General features: G+C 42.0%; 1 protein-coding gene across 5 annotated transcripts in view; it reads left to right on the top strand.

The window, feature by feature from the left end:
* The window catches only part of Prp2l1 (proline rich protein 2-like 1), a 78,303-nt gene that overhangs the window by 38,234 nt on the left and 22,311 nt on the right, over nt 1-17,758 (top strand). For 3 of the 5 annotated variants that reach the window (NM_001419907.1, XM_063268752.1, XM_063268753.1), the window contains 2 exons: nt 6,693-6,764; nt 8,689-8,763. In NM_001419907.1, the coding sequence (NP_001406836.1) occupies nt 6,693-6,764; nt 8,689-8,763 (147 nt within the window). Of the gene's footprint in view, nt 1-6,138; nt 6,275-6,692; nt 6,765-8,688; nt 8,764-17,758 lie in introns of those variants that run through there. The other 2 variants (XR_005490780.2, XM_063268754.1) reach the window with 2 other exon arrangements.

The raw sequence follows: 17,758 nt of genomic DNA, 5'->3' as shown, positions 1-17,758 counted from the left end.
TGGCTTTCTTTGGGGTCATTATTCATTTCCTCCTATTTTTGTTTCTTTTCCATGATTTCTTTAAGGGGTCCGTTTCCTCTTTAAGGTCCTCTATTGCCTTCATAGAGTTTGGCTTAAGGTCGTCTTCTTGTGCTTCAGCTGTGTTGGAATACTCAGGGCTTGCTGTGGTAGGATAACTGGGTTCTGGTGGTGACATGTGGCCTTTGCTATGGTTGTGTCCTTACACTGGTGTCTAGACATCTGGGTTTAGGGAGATTATAGACGTAGGTGCTGATTTCTGTGTTTGGGCTGGAGTTCTGGCAGCCTGCATGGCTTCAGAGGTCCTGGCAGCAGGCACGAACTCTAGTGGGACACAAGCTTCTTGCACCTTTTCCAGAGGCAAGTTGACAAGAGAGAGAAGAGGAATTCTGTGACCTAGTATGTGATTCCTGGAGTCTTTTTAAGTTGAAGTTCTATCTCCGTGCATTACAAAAGTTTTGTACAAAGGTCCCAAATTAGTTAAGGATCAGGCTCCTCAAGATCCATTGTCACCTCTGGTTCCAGGTACCTCCTTGAGTACAGCCTCTACCTTACTGACCAACACAGATGCTACATGTTGGCAGGACCCTAGGGCAGATGCTCTTGGATCTGAAATCCAGTTCAAACACACACCAAAAGCTCATTAAGTACGTCCCATTGTTTGATTGGTAGCAGGCATCTTTCCTCATTCATGTGAAAAATGTTACCAAAACATCCAACAGTGGTTGATAATCTAAATGGTAAATGTATTCCCCCACCTCCGACTTTAAAGTGATTCTCCTTCATTTCTCTAAGCAAGTCCGGACTGATGGCTTGTTGTTTTAAATTCTTTCGTCACTAGCTGCTAAACATTCATTGCTTCTACTCATACTCCCCGGAAGTCTTCACTTGGCAGAAGATCTGCACATTATTCAGATAAACACATTCACAGGACAGTTTGGCTCTGGTTATGTCAAGAGCATAACCCTGAAAGGAAGTGAAAGGAAAATCCAAGTTTTATCCCCACTGATGTATCTGCCCACTATTAAGAATATTCATGGAGTAAATGGCCATAAATTGATTCATGGCCCCAGAAATACCCCAGAGCTTCCTTCTGGTCCCCTAGCATTGGTTTCCTATAGGAAACTATTTACTCTTTTATAGTTTTATATTTTTTGAGAATTTCATACTTTTATATAACATGACTTTTTTTTAGCAATCAGCTATCATTTATTGAAAGCAGAAGCACATGCATGTGTGCCTGTACACACACACACACACACACACACACACACACACACACACACACTCACACACACAAAAGAGACATACTCCCCAGGTGGGAGGGGGGCCCAGACCATGTTTGAGTCTTCCCTGACAGTGGAAACTTCTCATGTAGCATGTTTTAATCAAACCTATCTCCACATTCTTTCCCCTTTAGTTCAACCCCTACACCTCCTATTACTTTTTCCTGCTAACGCTTTCAGTGCTCCTTAAAAACAAAAACTCATTGAGTCTTCTTGGTGCTGCCTGTATGTGCATGGCATGAGTGTAGGACCATCTACTGGAGCATGGATAGTCTCTCAAGGCCTACATCTCTGAATGACTATTCTCCCTCACCCTGAAACCATCATGGTCAGTAGCTCCTCAGATAGGGATAGAACTTCATGAGTTCCTTCCTCTTCCTTATTACGATTTTAGCTAAGTTGGTCTTGTACCAGTCTCAGGAATATAGTCCCAGATGGTATGTGTTCATTTCTGCAACAGTGCAAATGTTTAGCAAATACTATTTTTCTGGAGATATTAGCTCCCACTAGCTTTTTGCAGTCTTTCTTTCCCCACTTTTCTGATGATCCATGACCCTTGGGGGACAGGATGTGGTATAGTATAGATGCGCCATCTGTAGTTAAGTACTCCATAGTCTCTCATTCTTTGCATGTTGTCTATTTGTATGTTTTTGTATTAGTCATCTACTGTTAAAAATAAAGGCTTCTCTGGTTTGAATTGAAAAGTGCACTAATCTGTGGGCATAAAAATAAGAATGTAGGGAACAGTTCATTGTTATGTCCAGAGTAATAGTACCTGAATCTCCTCTAGAGCCAGTGAACTAGCAAATTACAGGTTTTGGACCTTGTCTGTGCCAGGCATGAATTCTGTCTTATGTAGTAGGCTTTAAATCTAACCAGAAAGTAACTGGTAACTTGGATAACAATTATGCCATTATTACACCAGTGGTCATGTTATAATTGCTGAATTTTGCAGATTTCACAACTTGGTAATTTCAGTCATTCCTTTCCCCTAGGAGTGTACATAGTACCTTCCAGTATTTTCCAGCCGTGAAAACTAATGAAGTTTCCAGATTGAATGAAAATAACTCCATAGACCTATATATTTGAGTACTTAGTCCCAAGTTGGTGAAATTGTTTGGGAAGAATTAGAAAGAGTGGTCTTCTTGGAGGAGTTTTGTCACAGGGTGAAGGCCTTAAAGTTTTAAAAGGCTCTAGCCACTCTCAGTGCTCTCCTCTTTCTATTTGTGGATCAAGATGTAAGCTCTCAGCTGTTCCTGCACTGACACCTTTGCAGACTCTGACTGCTTAAAGTGTAAGCTTAAATTAAACACTTTCTAAGTTTTCTTGGTCATGGTATCTTATCACAGCAACATTAAAGTAGTTCAAGCAGGTAGCCACTTGATTTTTCTATTCCCTATGACTCAAATATGTCTTATCTTCAGCTATATGGTCTTATGATCAAATTCTAGAGGGAAACCAATAGCATTGGCAATAGCCTATATGTAATATTTAGAAGGGGGTGAAGGGAATCCCTCTGACCAACAACTTGAAAAGAGGTAATTCATATTACATGTATTTTGGCTTTTTATTTGATAGCATATGTTGTCTGAAAGAGGCATTGTTTCCCCACTATAGGATGACTCTGTTAAACATATCACTATACACTTACACACACACACACACACACACACACACACACACACAAATCATGTTTTATTCAAATCTACCTTCACATTTTTTCCTCTTTAATTCAGCTCCTATCCTTCCCTCTCAACATTTTTAAAGGTAGCTTTTATTTTTCAGGAGTAATTGTCATTCAGAGTCTTACTGTTGAATACACTTACTTTTCCTAGCTCTTTTTGAACTCTGACTGGCTGGTTTAACTTAGCTGTTCTGACTCAAACTCCTCTCTAAGCTGACTGATTCTAACTGGCTTTTCTCAGATTCTAACTGAATTGCTCTGCTTGGCCTGAACCAACTCTAGTAATCTGTTCTAATCTTTTGGCTCCTCATTCTCTGGCTTGTTTTGTCTTCACCTATGTGTTTAGCTTATTCTCTCTGCAACCATTCTCCATAAAACTCTCCCAGTAAAAAGTGCCTCTAAGGGGGTTGGGGATTTAGCTCAGTGGTAGAGTGCTTGCCTAGCAAGCGCAAGGCCCTGGGTTCGGTCCCCAGCTCCTAAAAAAAAAGAAAAGAAAAAAAAAGTGCCTCTAAACTCCACCAACTGAGCTGCTCTCAACTGAACTTCAAAGAACTCAACTTCATTGTACTGCCTCTCAGCTGACTCCCAAGTCACTGATCGATCTCCCCCACCACCCCTGTCTCTGCTTCTCTTAAATAGAATCCTTCCTGTGCTGTTCTCATGAGAATCGGGCATATCCTGTCATCCTGTTACATTTTTCTCTGATTCATCACTTAGTTTGTCCCTGAATTAAATGTAATTGTTTAGGATTAAAGGTGTCTGTTAGGGTGTGTCTGTGACCAGCCAGATCTCACAAACCTAGAAGGTCTTTGGATGTGTTCAGAGCAGTCATGTTGCTGGATTAAAGTTCCTCTACAAAGTTTGAGTGATTGTTTTTTGAAAAAGAAAAACTTTTGCTGAGTCTTCTTGATGCTGCCTGTGTTTGCATGGCATGAATTTAGCACCATCTCCTGGAACATGGACAGCTTCTCAGGGCCTACATATCTGATAACGGACAACTCGTAATATTTATTTTTGGAAAAATGTATATATTTTAGGAAGCTTGTATAGTAAGTTTCCATGTGGCATTTCAAAGGTCTCTAGTGTTAGATACCCCCATACTACCCCCTCCTCTACCCTGCCTTCCCATCCTGAAAGTCACTTAATCTGTCCTATTTCACTCTTTCTTCCTTCATACCGTCTGCATTCTATCTTTATTCCATTGACGTCCCTCCATCTTCGTGGCCCTTTATTAACTTCCTACCCTCTGTGGGTACTCCTGTTTAGACACACATGGACTGAACTACTGACACTGTAAGCTGGCCCCTGTCTCAGTTAGGATTTCTGTAGCTCTGAAAAGACACTGTGACAATGTCCTTACTTCAACACTTTCATTGATGTCATGGCTTTGAGTTTCTCAAGTCTCAATGACAGTGACCTAATTAGGTAGTAGTCCTGGCACAAGAATAAAAGAAAACTGTACTTCCCATAGAGACATTCTCAGATAAGCATATGAAGTTTAAACCATTATTTTTAAGCCATTTTCTGTAATCCCAGCACATGATATTTAAATCAGGAGGATCAGAGCTCCAAGGCCATTCTGATCTGCATAGTAAGTTCTAGTTTGAAGCTATAAAATGATCTACCTGATACTTGGCCTCAAAAAGAAAAAAACAAAACAAAATAAGTTATTTTTAACTCATTATTTGACACAATTAATACACACTAAAAATAAATTGAAAAGTTTTCCATATTAAGTCCTCTGGAAAATTAATGTTAAATCACAGCTGTCTTAAATTCCATCTAACAAGTTAAACATAAGCTTTGGTGTCAGAACTGATTTTAACTGATTTACTTTTCATGATCTTAGAAACACAGACATTCTTTTGCCCCTGTATGCCTAGTTTTCTCATGGGTAAATGGACCAGTAATAACTGAACCACTTAAGTTGTTACAATTAAAGGTAAAATAGCACAATGGATTTTTTAATGCAATGTTTTTATTATTTCTTTGAGAATTTCATGCAGTGTAATTTGATGATATTCACCCTCTCCTCCTCCAACTCCTCCCAGGCCCACCCCCAACTCATGTCTTCTTTTTTAGTCATTTGAATACATGGTCCCCAGTTGGTGGTTCCATTTGGGACGGTTTAGGAGGGGTGGGCCTTGTTAGAAAAGTATGTCTCTGGTGATGAGCTTTAAGGGTTTAAAGACTTGCACACTTCCAGTTTGCTCTCTCTGCTTTACACGGTTAATGATGTGAGCCCCGAGCTTCCTCTTCACGCCTGTGCTCTACTCCTATAATCTCTTAGCTCTGAACTCTAAGTTCAAATAAACTTTTTTATATGTTGCCTTAGGTATAGTATTATGTCACAGCAAGAGAAATACACCCATTGTGCCATGTATTCCTTTGTGTGAAAGCATCACTGGAGTGTCAGTGATCATCTCATCAGGGGTCTCATTCTGAAAACCTGACTGCACCCCACTCCAAAAACGTTCAGCCATTCATAACTCCTCAGCTGTGTCTTAGGGTTTTATTGCTGTGAAGAGACACCATGACCACAGCAACTCTTACAAAGGAAAACATTTAATTGGGACTGGAGAAGAAGCTGAGAATTCTATATCTAGATGGTCAGGCAGTAGGAAGAGATAGTGACACTGGGCCTGACTTGAGCTTCTGAAACCTCAAAGCCCAGCCCTAGTGAGACTCTTCCTCCAACAAGGCCACACTTCCTAATAGTGCCACTCCCTGTGGCACAGGGATAACAGTAGCAATACCATATTCCTTGCCTTCAGAAGTTTTAGACCAGGAAACTGACAATGATCACAGGCTTTGTTGATCAAGAATACAAGTAAGAGTATTTGATGGAGCCTGAATTATACCCAGCTCCTCCTCTGACATCCTCTTTGGCTCCACAGCCAGGGATATGGCCCCCTCCACACAGACCCTCCCACATGGTTTTTTCTTTGAGTGAGTGAATTGAGCACAAATTATTTATATATTTTTTAAATGGACAAGCATCTTGAATAATGGGAGACATTAAAAATAATGTTTTCTACTGTGGAAGGTTTTACTGCCAGTGTACTTATTTGTGGTATTAAAAAAATTAGATTTATTTTTTGTACTTGGGTATTTTGCCTGTATGTATTTACATGCACACATTGCCCTTAGAAGACAGAAGGCGGCATTGGATCCCCTGGAACAGGAATTATGGATGACTGTGACCGACTCTGTGGATGCTGTGACCTGAGCAGGAGCAGCCAGCAGTGCTAACCACTGAGTCTCACCTCCAGCCCCGCCTGTGTCTGTAGGATTTTTGACCTAAAAGTTCTCTGGCGTTTTTTTTCTTTTCAATCCACTATTTTTTTCTGTTTTTCTCTTCCTGATATTTTCTGTTTTGTTTTGTTTTTTAGTTGTCTGCTCATTTGTTTTGTGTCTGTGTGTGGGTATATGAATGTCAGGGAGGTCATGTGATTGCCATGACATGTATGTAGAGGTCAGAGGACAGCTTGGGGGGGCTCAGTGTTTTCCTTCCATCATGCAGGTCCTTGAGACTGAACCTAACTTGTCAGGCTTGGTGGCACGCACCTTTACCTGTTAAACAATCCTGTTTGATTTAAAAGTTCCTTTTTTCAAAAGTTCCATATCAAAGAAATTAAGCTTTATAAGTAGACTCATGCATATTGAAAATGCTGGTAATTTCAATTAAATTGTATTTTTTTCAGAATTCTCAGCCGAAATCCTCTCACTGTTGTTGAAGATCCCTACTTTTTTAAATTGCCAGCACTAAAATATCTGTAAGTATTACAATAATCTTGCAAATTATGAGATAGTTTCTATCCTTACTGACTTTCACGTTCAGAGAGCATTGTTTCTCATTTCTAATTAGTTCTGTGATAGCATCATACTTATCTCTTCCTCAACTCTCCTCACATCCGTACTCCATCCCTACCCACCCAACTCTGTGCTCTTAGACTTTTGTTTGTATGGCTTTCCAGTAGAATATGGTCAGCTCACCTGGGCCACACCCTTAAAAAAGGTTCTCCCTTTCTCAGTTGCCTTCAGTTTCCAATAGCCCTTAGCTATGGGCATCGTCTCATGCTCCACTTCCCTCTTTGTATTGGAATTTTGTCTGCCCTGTCTTTGTATAAGTCTCTAACATGCATGCTATCACAGCTGTCACGAATTCATATGTGCAGCTGCCCTGTCGTGTTTAGAAAACAGTTTGCTTGCAGTCATTACAGGGAATGACTATACTTCTGGCTATTACAATATTTTGCCCTTTCTCCTACTATGATCCCTGAGTCCTTGGAGAGAGATGTGATATAAAATGCCCCATTTAGGGCTACTCAGTCTACAGTCTTTTTTTTTTCTCTGCACCTTGACCTCTGTCAGTCTCTGTGTTAATTGCCATCTTCCCATAGTGAGGGTTGAGGGATATATTAATGTATGGATTTAAAGGTAAGTCATTAGAATTTAACACTGTGGTTTGTTTGTTTTTTTTTTTTTTTGACAGAGTAGTAATAGTAGTTTTTCCCCTAGGCCTATGACCTGCCTAGTCACAGATTCATGCCCCAGTAATGTGCTAGCTGTGGATCTCAGCTTGTAGAGCAGACCTTAGATTCCATTGGAAAGTGGTTGGATGACATATGTGTCAGTATTGTATCCGTGACCATGTGTACTCAGGGCAATCGTTACTTTGGCTTGCAAGATTCATGGTTGAGTAAGACGGCTGACTAGGTGCGCACAGCACCTTCCAGCACTGTTATAGCCAATAAATGTGAAGTTTCCCGTTGAATACTAGTCTTTCTTCCTATTCTGTGGCTTAAGTATGTGGTATCTTCTGCGGTAGGGTTTTACCATCAAGTTATGAAAGATAATCAAGAGGGTTGGCAATAATGAAGACTAATGGAAATCTAAGGGACCTCAGTGGCCAACAATGTCAAACAAGTAATTCATCCTCAGTATTGGCCCTTTTATTTGTTAGCCTGTGGAGTCTCATAAGGAAATTGTTTCCCTATTATAGGGTTACTCAACTTAAACTCTGTGGACTTTAGGAAGCTTTTCTAGTAGTAGGTTTCCATGCAACGTTTTCCAAAGATCTTTAGTGTTAGCTATTCCACCCTATGTTCTACGCATCAAAGAGCATTTTGTTGTAAGGATAAAAAAAGTTGTCGGGGTGACGGTGGTGCGTGCCCTCAATCCCAGCACTTGGGAGGCAGAGGCCAGTGCATCTTTATGAGTTCCAGGACAGTCAAAACTACACCAAAAATCCTGTTACAAATAAACAAACAAGTCACAGTTTTAGTTTTGACTGTATGATTTTAAAATGCTAGTGAGGGGCTGGAGAGATAGCTCATTAGTTAAGAGTGTGTGCTGCTCTTGCAGAGAACCTGGTTTGTTTCTCAGCACCCAGGTTAGCTGCTCATAACTGCCTTTGTCTCCAGCTCTAGAAGAATCCGATGCTTATTTTTAAACAGAAAAGAGAGTGTAAAGTAGGGAGTTATGGAGTAAAGGCAACATGAAAATGAGAAGTAGGAAGATGGATTGTGTTCAGTGCCAGCCCATTTAGAGGACGGTAGAAGCAGTAACCTTAGCTCTGTAGAAGTTCTTCTAGGACAGGCTGGCTTACAACTGAGCCAGGGAGTTTTATTAGAAAGCTGAGGGTTAAGTAAGTGTGTGGTGAGACGGTTCCTCATGAAGTCCGGCTTTCTCCTTCAGGGACCTGGGGACCACACAGGTGCAACTGACAACAGTTGAGAACATCCTCATGAAGACTCTGGAGCTTCAACATCTGTAAGGTTTATCTTAGAATAATTTCTAAGATATTTCTTTTAAAAGTTTGTTTTATGATAGTTTTCTATTATTTTCTGAAGTCAAGATTATTGATTTATAATTTTCATGCAGTTCAGTCTGAGTTTGCCTAGTCATCTAAACACTACCCTACAGCTTAGGCAACTTAGCAAGCTCTTTCACCCCCAGAAGGTCTGCCGTGGGCAGTGAAATGGCTCAGTGCATAGCCCCATGAAAACCCAATGACCTGAGCTTCATTCCTGGAAACAACATTGAAGTGGAAGGAGAGAACCAACTCAACAAGCATGCCCTTCACCTCCGTATGAATGCTCAAACACATGCGTATACACAATAGTAATAAAAGTTCAAAGGCCCCTCGTGAGCCTTTGCCCTCAGTCACTCCTCTCACCCCTCAATCCACCACTGGCCTTATTTCTGAGACTATAGCTTCCCTTTTCCAGAATGTCTCCTAAATGACATTCCATAGTTTGTGGCCTTTTCGATCTGTCTTCTTTCACTCACCATGATCTTTAGCAGATGTCACCAGCAATGTGTGACAGTTGCTTCATTTACCTGATCCTTATATTTCAGTTTTAAAAAGCACTCACCTGGATTGGGGTTAGAACTCAGTTGGTACGGTGTTTGCTTAGTTTGCCTGGTGCCTTGGGTTTGATGTAAACCAGGCATCGTGGTGAATACCTGTCCCCCTCAGCACTCACTCACAGAGCGGAAGCAGGAAGATATAATAGTAACATATTTTTGGCTACATAGATAGTTCTTGGATAGCCCAGGATAAATAAGAGATCGTGTCTCTGTCTCAACAATAAGAAAAGGTTGCCTTTCGACTACCTGGTACGTGGTAGTGTCTGTGTCCTTGTAGTCTGTGTTGCATTTACTTAACAACCAGTGCTGTGTAGTGTCTAGTTACACTACAGTGTGTTTTAGTGGCGTGCGTTTAAGCCTGTGTCTATATCTGAATCCTGTTTTTTTTTTGTTTTTTTTTTTTTGTTCCTGTTGAGCATTGGTTTCAGTTTGTCTTTGAGACACGGGGTCTTTTTATATAGCTCAGGTTGCCCTTGAACTTGTGCTGTCCTCGTGCCTTTGCCTTTACACCTTTGCCACTATATCCAGTTTCTTAGCAAGGATCTATTTTTCTCTATTTTGCGTGTATGTATTTGTGCACATGAATGTGTATGGTGAGCGTACTCCATGGCACACGTGTGAAGGTCTAAGGACAACTTCCAGTAATCTCCTTCTACCATATGTGTTCTGAGTATGGCACATGCCCACACATAGGAAGCAACCTTGCATAAAGTTTGCATTCTGGACTGTGCATACAAAGTTTTGTCTCATGTGTGTTCAGTAAGTATCTTTTCTCTGGTTATAGTTTATGTTCACTAATGAAGTGTCTCCTGAAGAGCACATGTTTTTACATTTTTATGTATGACACACTAGCTGTTTTTCTCCTCCAGTTTGTGCTTTTTTGTGTAACTTACATAAGAAATCTTTGAGTTACCCAGAATTGAAAGTGCAGCCCAAGTGGAAAAGGACATCACTGGGGTAAACGTCTGGAGGATATCAGTCTGGAAACCATGTAGAGGGGGACCAAATAGTCATGATTTGTATGTACTGGCCAGTGCTGTAGGCTGACCCTCACTGCAAAGGGCCAGGCAGTGCTTAGCTGCCTAGCATGGTCTCTTCTGCCATCCTTTCCTCTTTAATAAGGTAGCACAAGTCCCTCCACGGGTCTCTCTCAGGTTGTAGGAAGAAAAACACTCAAGTGGCAGGACAGTTTTGCAAATAATGTTTCTGAAGATTCTGCGGAAGCTGCTCAAGATGCAAATAACAGGCAAGCTCACGGTCAGGTGACACGCAGTGCTCAGAGCCTGACAGGAACCGTGTGGTGCTGCTTTAGCACTCCTTCCAGATGCCTGTAGATTTATTTATTTATGCCTTCAGAAGAATTATGGCTATGACTCAGCTTCAGGTGTGCCAAAAGAGAAAGCCATTGCTTTCTGAGGAAGATGAGGACCTGGAGCAGAAGTGGCAGCACTGTAGGAGCCTCCATGTGATAAGACACAGGAATTCATCCCTGGTGATGCCAAAGATGCAGAATCAAAGCCTCACAGACAACACTAAGAGGAGAGCACACTACAGGCAGGGAAAGAAAGTAGCAAGAGCAGAAAAAGAATCAGCAACAATAGAATCCTAGTGTATTCCAAAGGACTTGGAATTCTTACCATCTCTAGAGATACAGACATGCACAGTCAGTCCCCAGGGAACTTGACACCCCTAATCAGCAGGAAGTAGTCGAAAGGTAACATTGCCCCTTTCCTTTCTGTCCTTTTATTTTTAAATCTCTTATCTAGTGTTGGGGGGTTGAAAGGGTAGGAAAATGATAGAGAAGGGGGAAAAAAGAAGAACCCACAAAGTACCAAAAGCTAGTTGTAAGTGGTGCCCAGTCATGGGAAAGTTGGTTTTAAATACTGTGGAGGAATGGATTTTTTTTTTCCCCAAGACACCAGCAAAATTTATTGTGGTGCCTTCTGCTGAGAAATCTCCCCACTCTTCTTCTAGAGCCAACTTTCTGCTTTTTCTTCTTCTTCATATAATTCTGTTTCAAATAAGATCGGAAGGAAAAAAAAAAGATTGGAATAATGGCTGAACAACTGGAAAAGTTGCGGGTGGAAATGGAAGGACCTAAGAAACAAAACATGGCTAAAATTGAAGACCAAAGGGTCACCCTGCTCGTGTTTCTGAGGGTTGAGAGTTGTCTGTGCAACTGGAAAAACTGTGGGTAGAAGTGGAAGTCCTCGGGAAGCGAGGAGTGCCAGACAAGGGAGAGCAAAGGGCATAGTTCTAGTGACTGGGCGAGAGAGCAGGAGCTTCCTGCAAGAGGAAAGAGGGAGATATACTGTGCAGAGGGCAGTCGACAGGGCAAAAAAGGTTGAAAGGGCCAGAGGACAATCTGGTCAAATAGCCCATTTCAGGAGAAAGGGTTAATCTCTAACCAGCCATGCTACCAGAATGTGAGGACTGGTGGCCCCAGGGCTACAAGATCATCACCATCAGTTTTGCAGGTAGTCATAGAGCATATATGCCTGCTAACAGTGGGGAAGGTATGATGAGATAGTATGACATCCTGTAGTAAATGATGGATCTAAGGCATTTTAAAGATGCTGTGCTTTCCTATGAAATGCACTTGCCATATCTGAAACAAATTCTAAACTGAGTTACTCAAAATAGAACTGTTCCCCAAGGCTGGATGGGATTGGAGACTGGATGGGATTGGAGACTGGATGGGATTGGAGACTGGATGGGATTGGAGACTGGATGGATTGGAGACTGGATGGATTGGTGACTGGATGGATTGGAGACTGGATGGATTGGAGACTGGATGGGATTGGAGACTGGATGGATTGGTGACTGGATGGATTGGTGACTGGATGGATTGGAGACTGGATGGATTGGTGACTGGATGGATTGGAGACTGGATGGGATTGGAGACTGGATGGGATTGGTGACTGGATGGATTGGAGACTGGATGGATTGGTGACTGGATGGATTGGAGACTGGATGGATTGGTGACTGGATGGATTGGAGACTGGATGGGATTGGAGACTGGATGGGATTGGAGACTGGATGGGATTGGTGACTGGATGGATTGGAGACTGGATGGGATTAGAGACTGGATAGATTGGTGACTGGATGGGATTGGAGACTGGATGGATTGGAGACTGGATGGATTGGAGACTGGATGGATTGGTGACTGGATGGGATTGGTGACTGGATGGGATTGGTGACATGTTGTGGTAAAACTAAAAAGGCATGCGACCTGGTTCTGGCGAGTGCCCACTCCGCAAGAATCTACGCGCTCTTGTTTCTCTGTTACCACTTTCACACGCTGTCCCCTTGGCAGTTGTTGCCATGCCTATGACTCACATCAAGTCCTGCTGGCAGTGCTAGCGTGGCCCCACACCACGCTAACCCCAGACATCCTATAGCCTAGCATGGCTTCCTGTCACGGACTCTGCTCACCCTCCCAATAACCCAGTGAAGTCATGACTCAACAAAGTGGGACCCAGCAACCAGATTTATTTGTTAAATGCTCAATGTACAATACAGCCACACACAAAAACTTGCAACCAATTGATAAGGATAAAAACTCCCACTTAAATAAGATATAATTTGTTCATCTAGACACACAAAATCCTGTACATATACATCCCTTAAGAATAGTCATAACAACCTGTAAATGTGCAGAGAGAAATCTTAACATTCACCGCCATGTTCTCTCAGCTGCTCTTCTTTCCTCTCTAAAACTTTTCTCCCGCCCATCCTTCCTTCTTGGCCAATGACAGGCCTCGTTCTATCCTGTACCTGCCTTCACCTGCATAATGACATCATCCTACAGACAGCTATACTAGAGACCGGTCCACAATAGCAATGGCTGTCATGGTAGAGGGAAGAAGCCACAAACACTGGCCAGTGAAACAGAGTGAGAGGAGTAAATACAGTGAAATGCCAGTTGCTGGGGGAAGGGCAGTGCTGGGATGTACAAGGACAGATTCAATCTCTTGACGCTACTGTAGAACAAGGTTGCTTTGTGGCTTTCAGAGCTTGGGACACAGGTGAGAATCCTGGGAAAAGATCCACCTCGTTTATAAAAGGTTACACAAAGCCCTGGGGAAGCCTTCACTGGCTTTCTTTTCTTTTTTTTACAAAGATTAGTCTCAGCTGTGAACAGAGCTATATCAAAATGCAAATACTGAATGTAAGAAGTTATTAGACCATTAAAGTCTTGAACCTATAGATGAATGGATAATAAGGTACACAACCAATACTGGTTCTAAAGGTTCAATGCTAACAAAATAGGTCAAGCTATGTAGAGGTCTGCTATATCAAAATGTCTGGTGCTTCTGGTGCTTCAATGGCAGAAAATACAATCATTTGCAAAGAGGCTGTGACCTAACTGCTAAAGGGCTCAGATTTCAATGTGTCCGGTGTGTTAATTGTGAGAAATACGGTACTTTGCCCTGGAAAAGAAGGCAATGATTTTTTAAATATAAACCAGAAAGAAGACCCAGGCTTCCAGGGATGTGCAGGCGATGTGGCAGGGATTGTCTCTGGATCCATGAGTATAGATCCAAGAGAGAAATCCAAGGCAAGAAAATAAAATGGGAGACCTAGCTTGAAGCCCTGCAACAAAAAATGAAATAAAATAAAATAAAAATAATGAATAAAAACACAAGCTGTCTGCTAGGAAACACCAAACAGAAAGTGATGCCCTAGACTTGGCTACAAGTAACTGATGAAGATTAGAACCGAGCAGGAGAGGACTCCTGAAAGCCTTAGACGCCAGCCCAAAGAGCATTCAGTTCATTGAAAATGTCTGTTCATAATTTCCTGCCACACACATCACAGTTAATGGCTTAGAACAAAAGTAGGGAAATGTAGTGAGAATTTTAGAGTTTGTGTTTGTATTATGGGAATGTTTTTTCGTTTTAATCCCAGGTTTGGGGATGCGAGGCTGCTTCTCAGCAGCTGACTATGATTTGCCGTGTGCTCTACAGGGGTGCGATTTTGCCAGTAGCAGAGAGTTTGTGCAAGTGTGTGCTATTTGGAATTCAGAGGGTATGTAGATGCCAGGGCCCCGGTAGGTTGTTGGGTCGTTAGTGGTTTGTCGGTTATTGATTGGATTGCTGGTTGGTGTTGGTTAAGTCATTTTCAAAGAAGGAACAGCAGGACGAAATCAGATATCCTGACAGCAAAGTTCAAACTTGCCCTAAGGAACTTGACACCCCTAATCAGTAGGATGTAGTCTAATAATGATAGTACCCCTTTCCTTTCTACTGTTTTGTCTCCCCTATCTAGTGTCAGTGGGTTGAAAGGGTGAGGAATGGGTGGAAGAAGGAAGAACCCACAAAGCAGCAAAAACTGGCTAGAGAGGGCAACTTCACTAGGATGGTTTGCTTGCTCAGCACACAAGTGCCTCATGAGTCCTTTACTACTTTGATCCACTGTCTTAGGGTTTTACTGCTGTGAACAGACACCATGACCATGGCAAGTCTTATAAAGGACAACATTTCATTGGGGCTGGCTTATAGGTTCAGAGGTTTTGTCCATTATCATCAAGGCGGGAGTATGGCAGCATCCAGGCAGGCATGGTGCAGGCAGAGCTGAGAGTTCTACATCTTCATCTGAAGGCTGCTAGTGGAAGACTTCCAGGCAGCTAGGAGGAAGGTCTTAAAACCCACACCCACAGTGACACACCTACTCCAAAAAGGCCACACCTGCTAATAGTGCCACTTCCTGGACCAAGCGTATGCAAACCTCACATCCACTGAAAGCATCTGAAAGCAGGGAGTCTTGGGCAGGGTCTCTCATCCTGTTAGCTTCTGATTTTATATTAGACACTTCTTCCATAAGCATTTAGTGCCCTAGGTTGTGTTTTGCCTAACTGGCGTTCTTTTGAAGAAGGCGAGACACAAATGGAAGAGTAGGAAGATGAAAATGAGAAAAATGACCCAGAATGGCCTAATTTTTGTCTGTTCATCATCCACACATTTCTAGGGGAAAAAAAAGGAAACAGCTAGCCAGCTGAGGACAGTGAGAACCATTGTCCCCAGGGGTGAGTTACCTCATGGATGGCTGTCCAGACTTCTAGAGCACCAGTGGACTTCCTGGTTCTGCCTTTCAGAACATCCTAAAGACCTGATAGTCTGAGGCAAATTCACTAAGAGGCCACAGAGCCTGGGGATACTGTACTAGGCAGCCACAGTCTCCTCTCCTACAGTTGATGGCAGCCAGAAGCACTCCCAGATTTGAAGAAGCCCCACTCTGTTTCCAGCCTTTAAGTTTTTGACTCCAGTGGCTTGTCTTGGCACAGAAGGCAGGAACTCATGTATTGTCGGACTTTCTTGAACCCACCAACTTTTGAATAGTGAGCCAGGGACTTATTTTTATTATAGCTTAGGTTACCTACCAGCTGCTCATCTAACTTAGTTAAGCGGACTATTCTAGTCCACACCCACCTTGTGGCCCTTAACCTCTCACATTCGGTGCCAGCACCTGTCCCTTCCACCTCGGTGTCATGCTGGGTGGCACACTGGTGAATCTTGTCTCTCAGTCCTTCCGAGTCCCCCTCTATGCCCAGATCTTCCGCCCTCCCTTCCCGCTTCAGCTGTGGCCTTTGCCTCTTTATTTAAGACAGTCTAAAGGTGAGAAAAGAAGAGTGTTTACAAAATATGATACTGCTGATAAGCCATAAAAATAATACCAAAATCCACTTAGTACTCAGCTCTCTGCTGGCACAGAAATCAACATTTGAATAGTACCAAGACAACTTTTGCACAGTGCACAAAAAAGGTTACCCCAACATCACCCAATAAATGAATGACTTTTCCTCTAACATCAATAAACTATAACAAGGACAATTGTGATAACTATCAGGTAAGAATTACATTCACAATGTCCAGCCCATTTGTATTTAGCAATCTTGGAGAAAGCACTCTGCCATCTATCCTGTCTTGGTGAGTTCAAAATTTTATACCTAAATCATTTTCTAACGTAACTCACTTATCAACCTATAAGCATATTTTTAGATTTAAAACACTTTCTTAAATCTTAAACAATTTAAATCTATATGTGAGACTATGACTATCTGTCTTCCCCCATGAGAAACCTGAGAATTGAGAAACCTGAGAAGGAATACGTATTACCTGAGTAAACAGGAAGTAGACAGCAAGCAGCTTCTAAAACTATAGACATGATAGAGAGTACTGGCTGTCTGGACGGTCACCCAAGGTTCCTTTGTAATGCTGGGACATCCAGTCCTCAGCCTTCAGGCCCAGAATATCTGATAGCCTTTTCCGTGAAGCAGGAAATTTGAAGGACTGGTCTACCTTGTCTGTGCAAAGCTGGCTAATCAACTTCCCGATGTCCTGCTAATCCACAGTTCTGGCAGCATGCTATCAGCAGTGTTTTACCCAGTGGCTAGTGGCTTTGTGACAGTTGAAGCAAACCCCATAAGGAGGTTTCTTTTGGTGTCCATCATCATCTTTGTGATAGATTATAGCTGCTGCCAGGAGCTGATGTGTCTCACTGTCATGAAAAGCCTTTTATTTTAAAAACATCTTAAATGTCATATTCTGTAAATCTCTGAAGTGTTTAAAGAGTACCTATCTAAAGTTTATCTGAATAGGTAGACATTATTTCTGTTTACTATCTGTTTTAACTTTAAAAACGTATACAAGAGGCTAAATAAGCTTATTTCTGTAATTAACTAAACTAGCACCTAACATGACTACAAGATTATTATATGTGACTATATACTAACTTGCATTTTTAATTATCCTAAACTGTCTACACTAGTTGCTTTCATAGGACTAGACCTTTATACTACATTTTTAAATGACAAGAGTTGAAACATGTATAAGATACATTGTAACAAAAATAGCCCTAAATTCCTATTTGTAAACAAAGATCCACACCAATGTAAAATACTTGAGACTTGTAGTTGCTTTCTAAAGTAGGTTCAATATTCTAAATTTTTTTGTCTTTCATCCCTATACCACCTCATTTTCTTCTCATCCCCCCCCCTTTCCGCCTCACACTAGATAGGAGAGAAAGAATAGACTATAGAGAGAGTAAGAAAGAGATCTCTTAACCTGACCTCCTTTATTTCCTCCCTGACCAAGACCATTACTAACTTCCAGCCCTTTAAACAGTGGTGAATACCCACCGCCCACGGAATGACTGAAAAACACCTACCCTACCTCTTGAGAAAGGGGATGTCATATTCTTAAGACAGCTTCCTGCTGTCTTGGGGTGAAGGCCAAGTCCTAGGAGAGCTAGCTGTATGGTTGCTGCCCATTCTCTGTGGGATGGGAAAATATAGGGCCTGTCAAGTCGTGGATGCAACAGTCTGTGAAGCTGGACCAACTTAGCTAGCCACTTGAAGTTGTCTTGGATGTAGCAACTGTGGCAGTCTGTGGGG

Source organism: Rattus norvegicus, chromosome 10, assembly GCF_036323735.1.
Source record: "Rattus norvegicus strain BN/NHsdMcwi chromosome 10, GRCr8, whole genome shotgun sequence".
NCBI lineage: Eukaryota > Metazoa > Chordata > Mammalia > Rodentia > Muridae > Rattus > Rattus norvegicus.
Note: the sequence above shows the minus strand (reverse complement) of the source record. Positions and strands in the feature narration are given on the sequence as shown.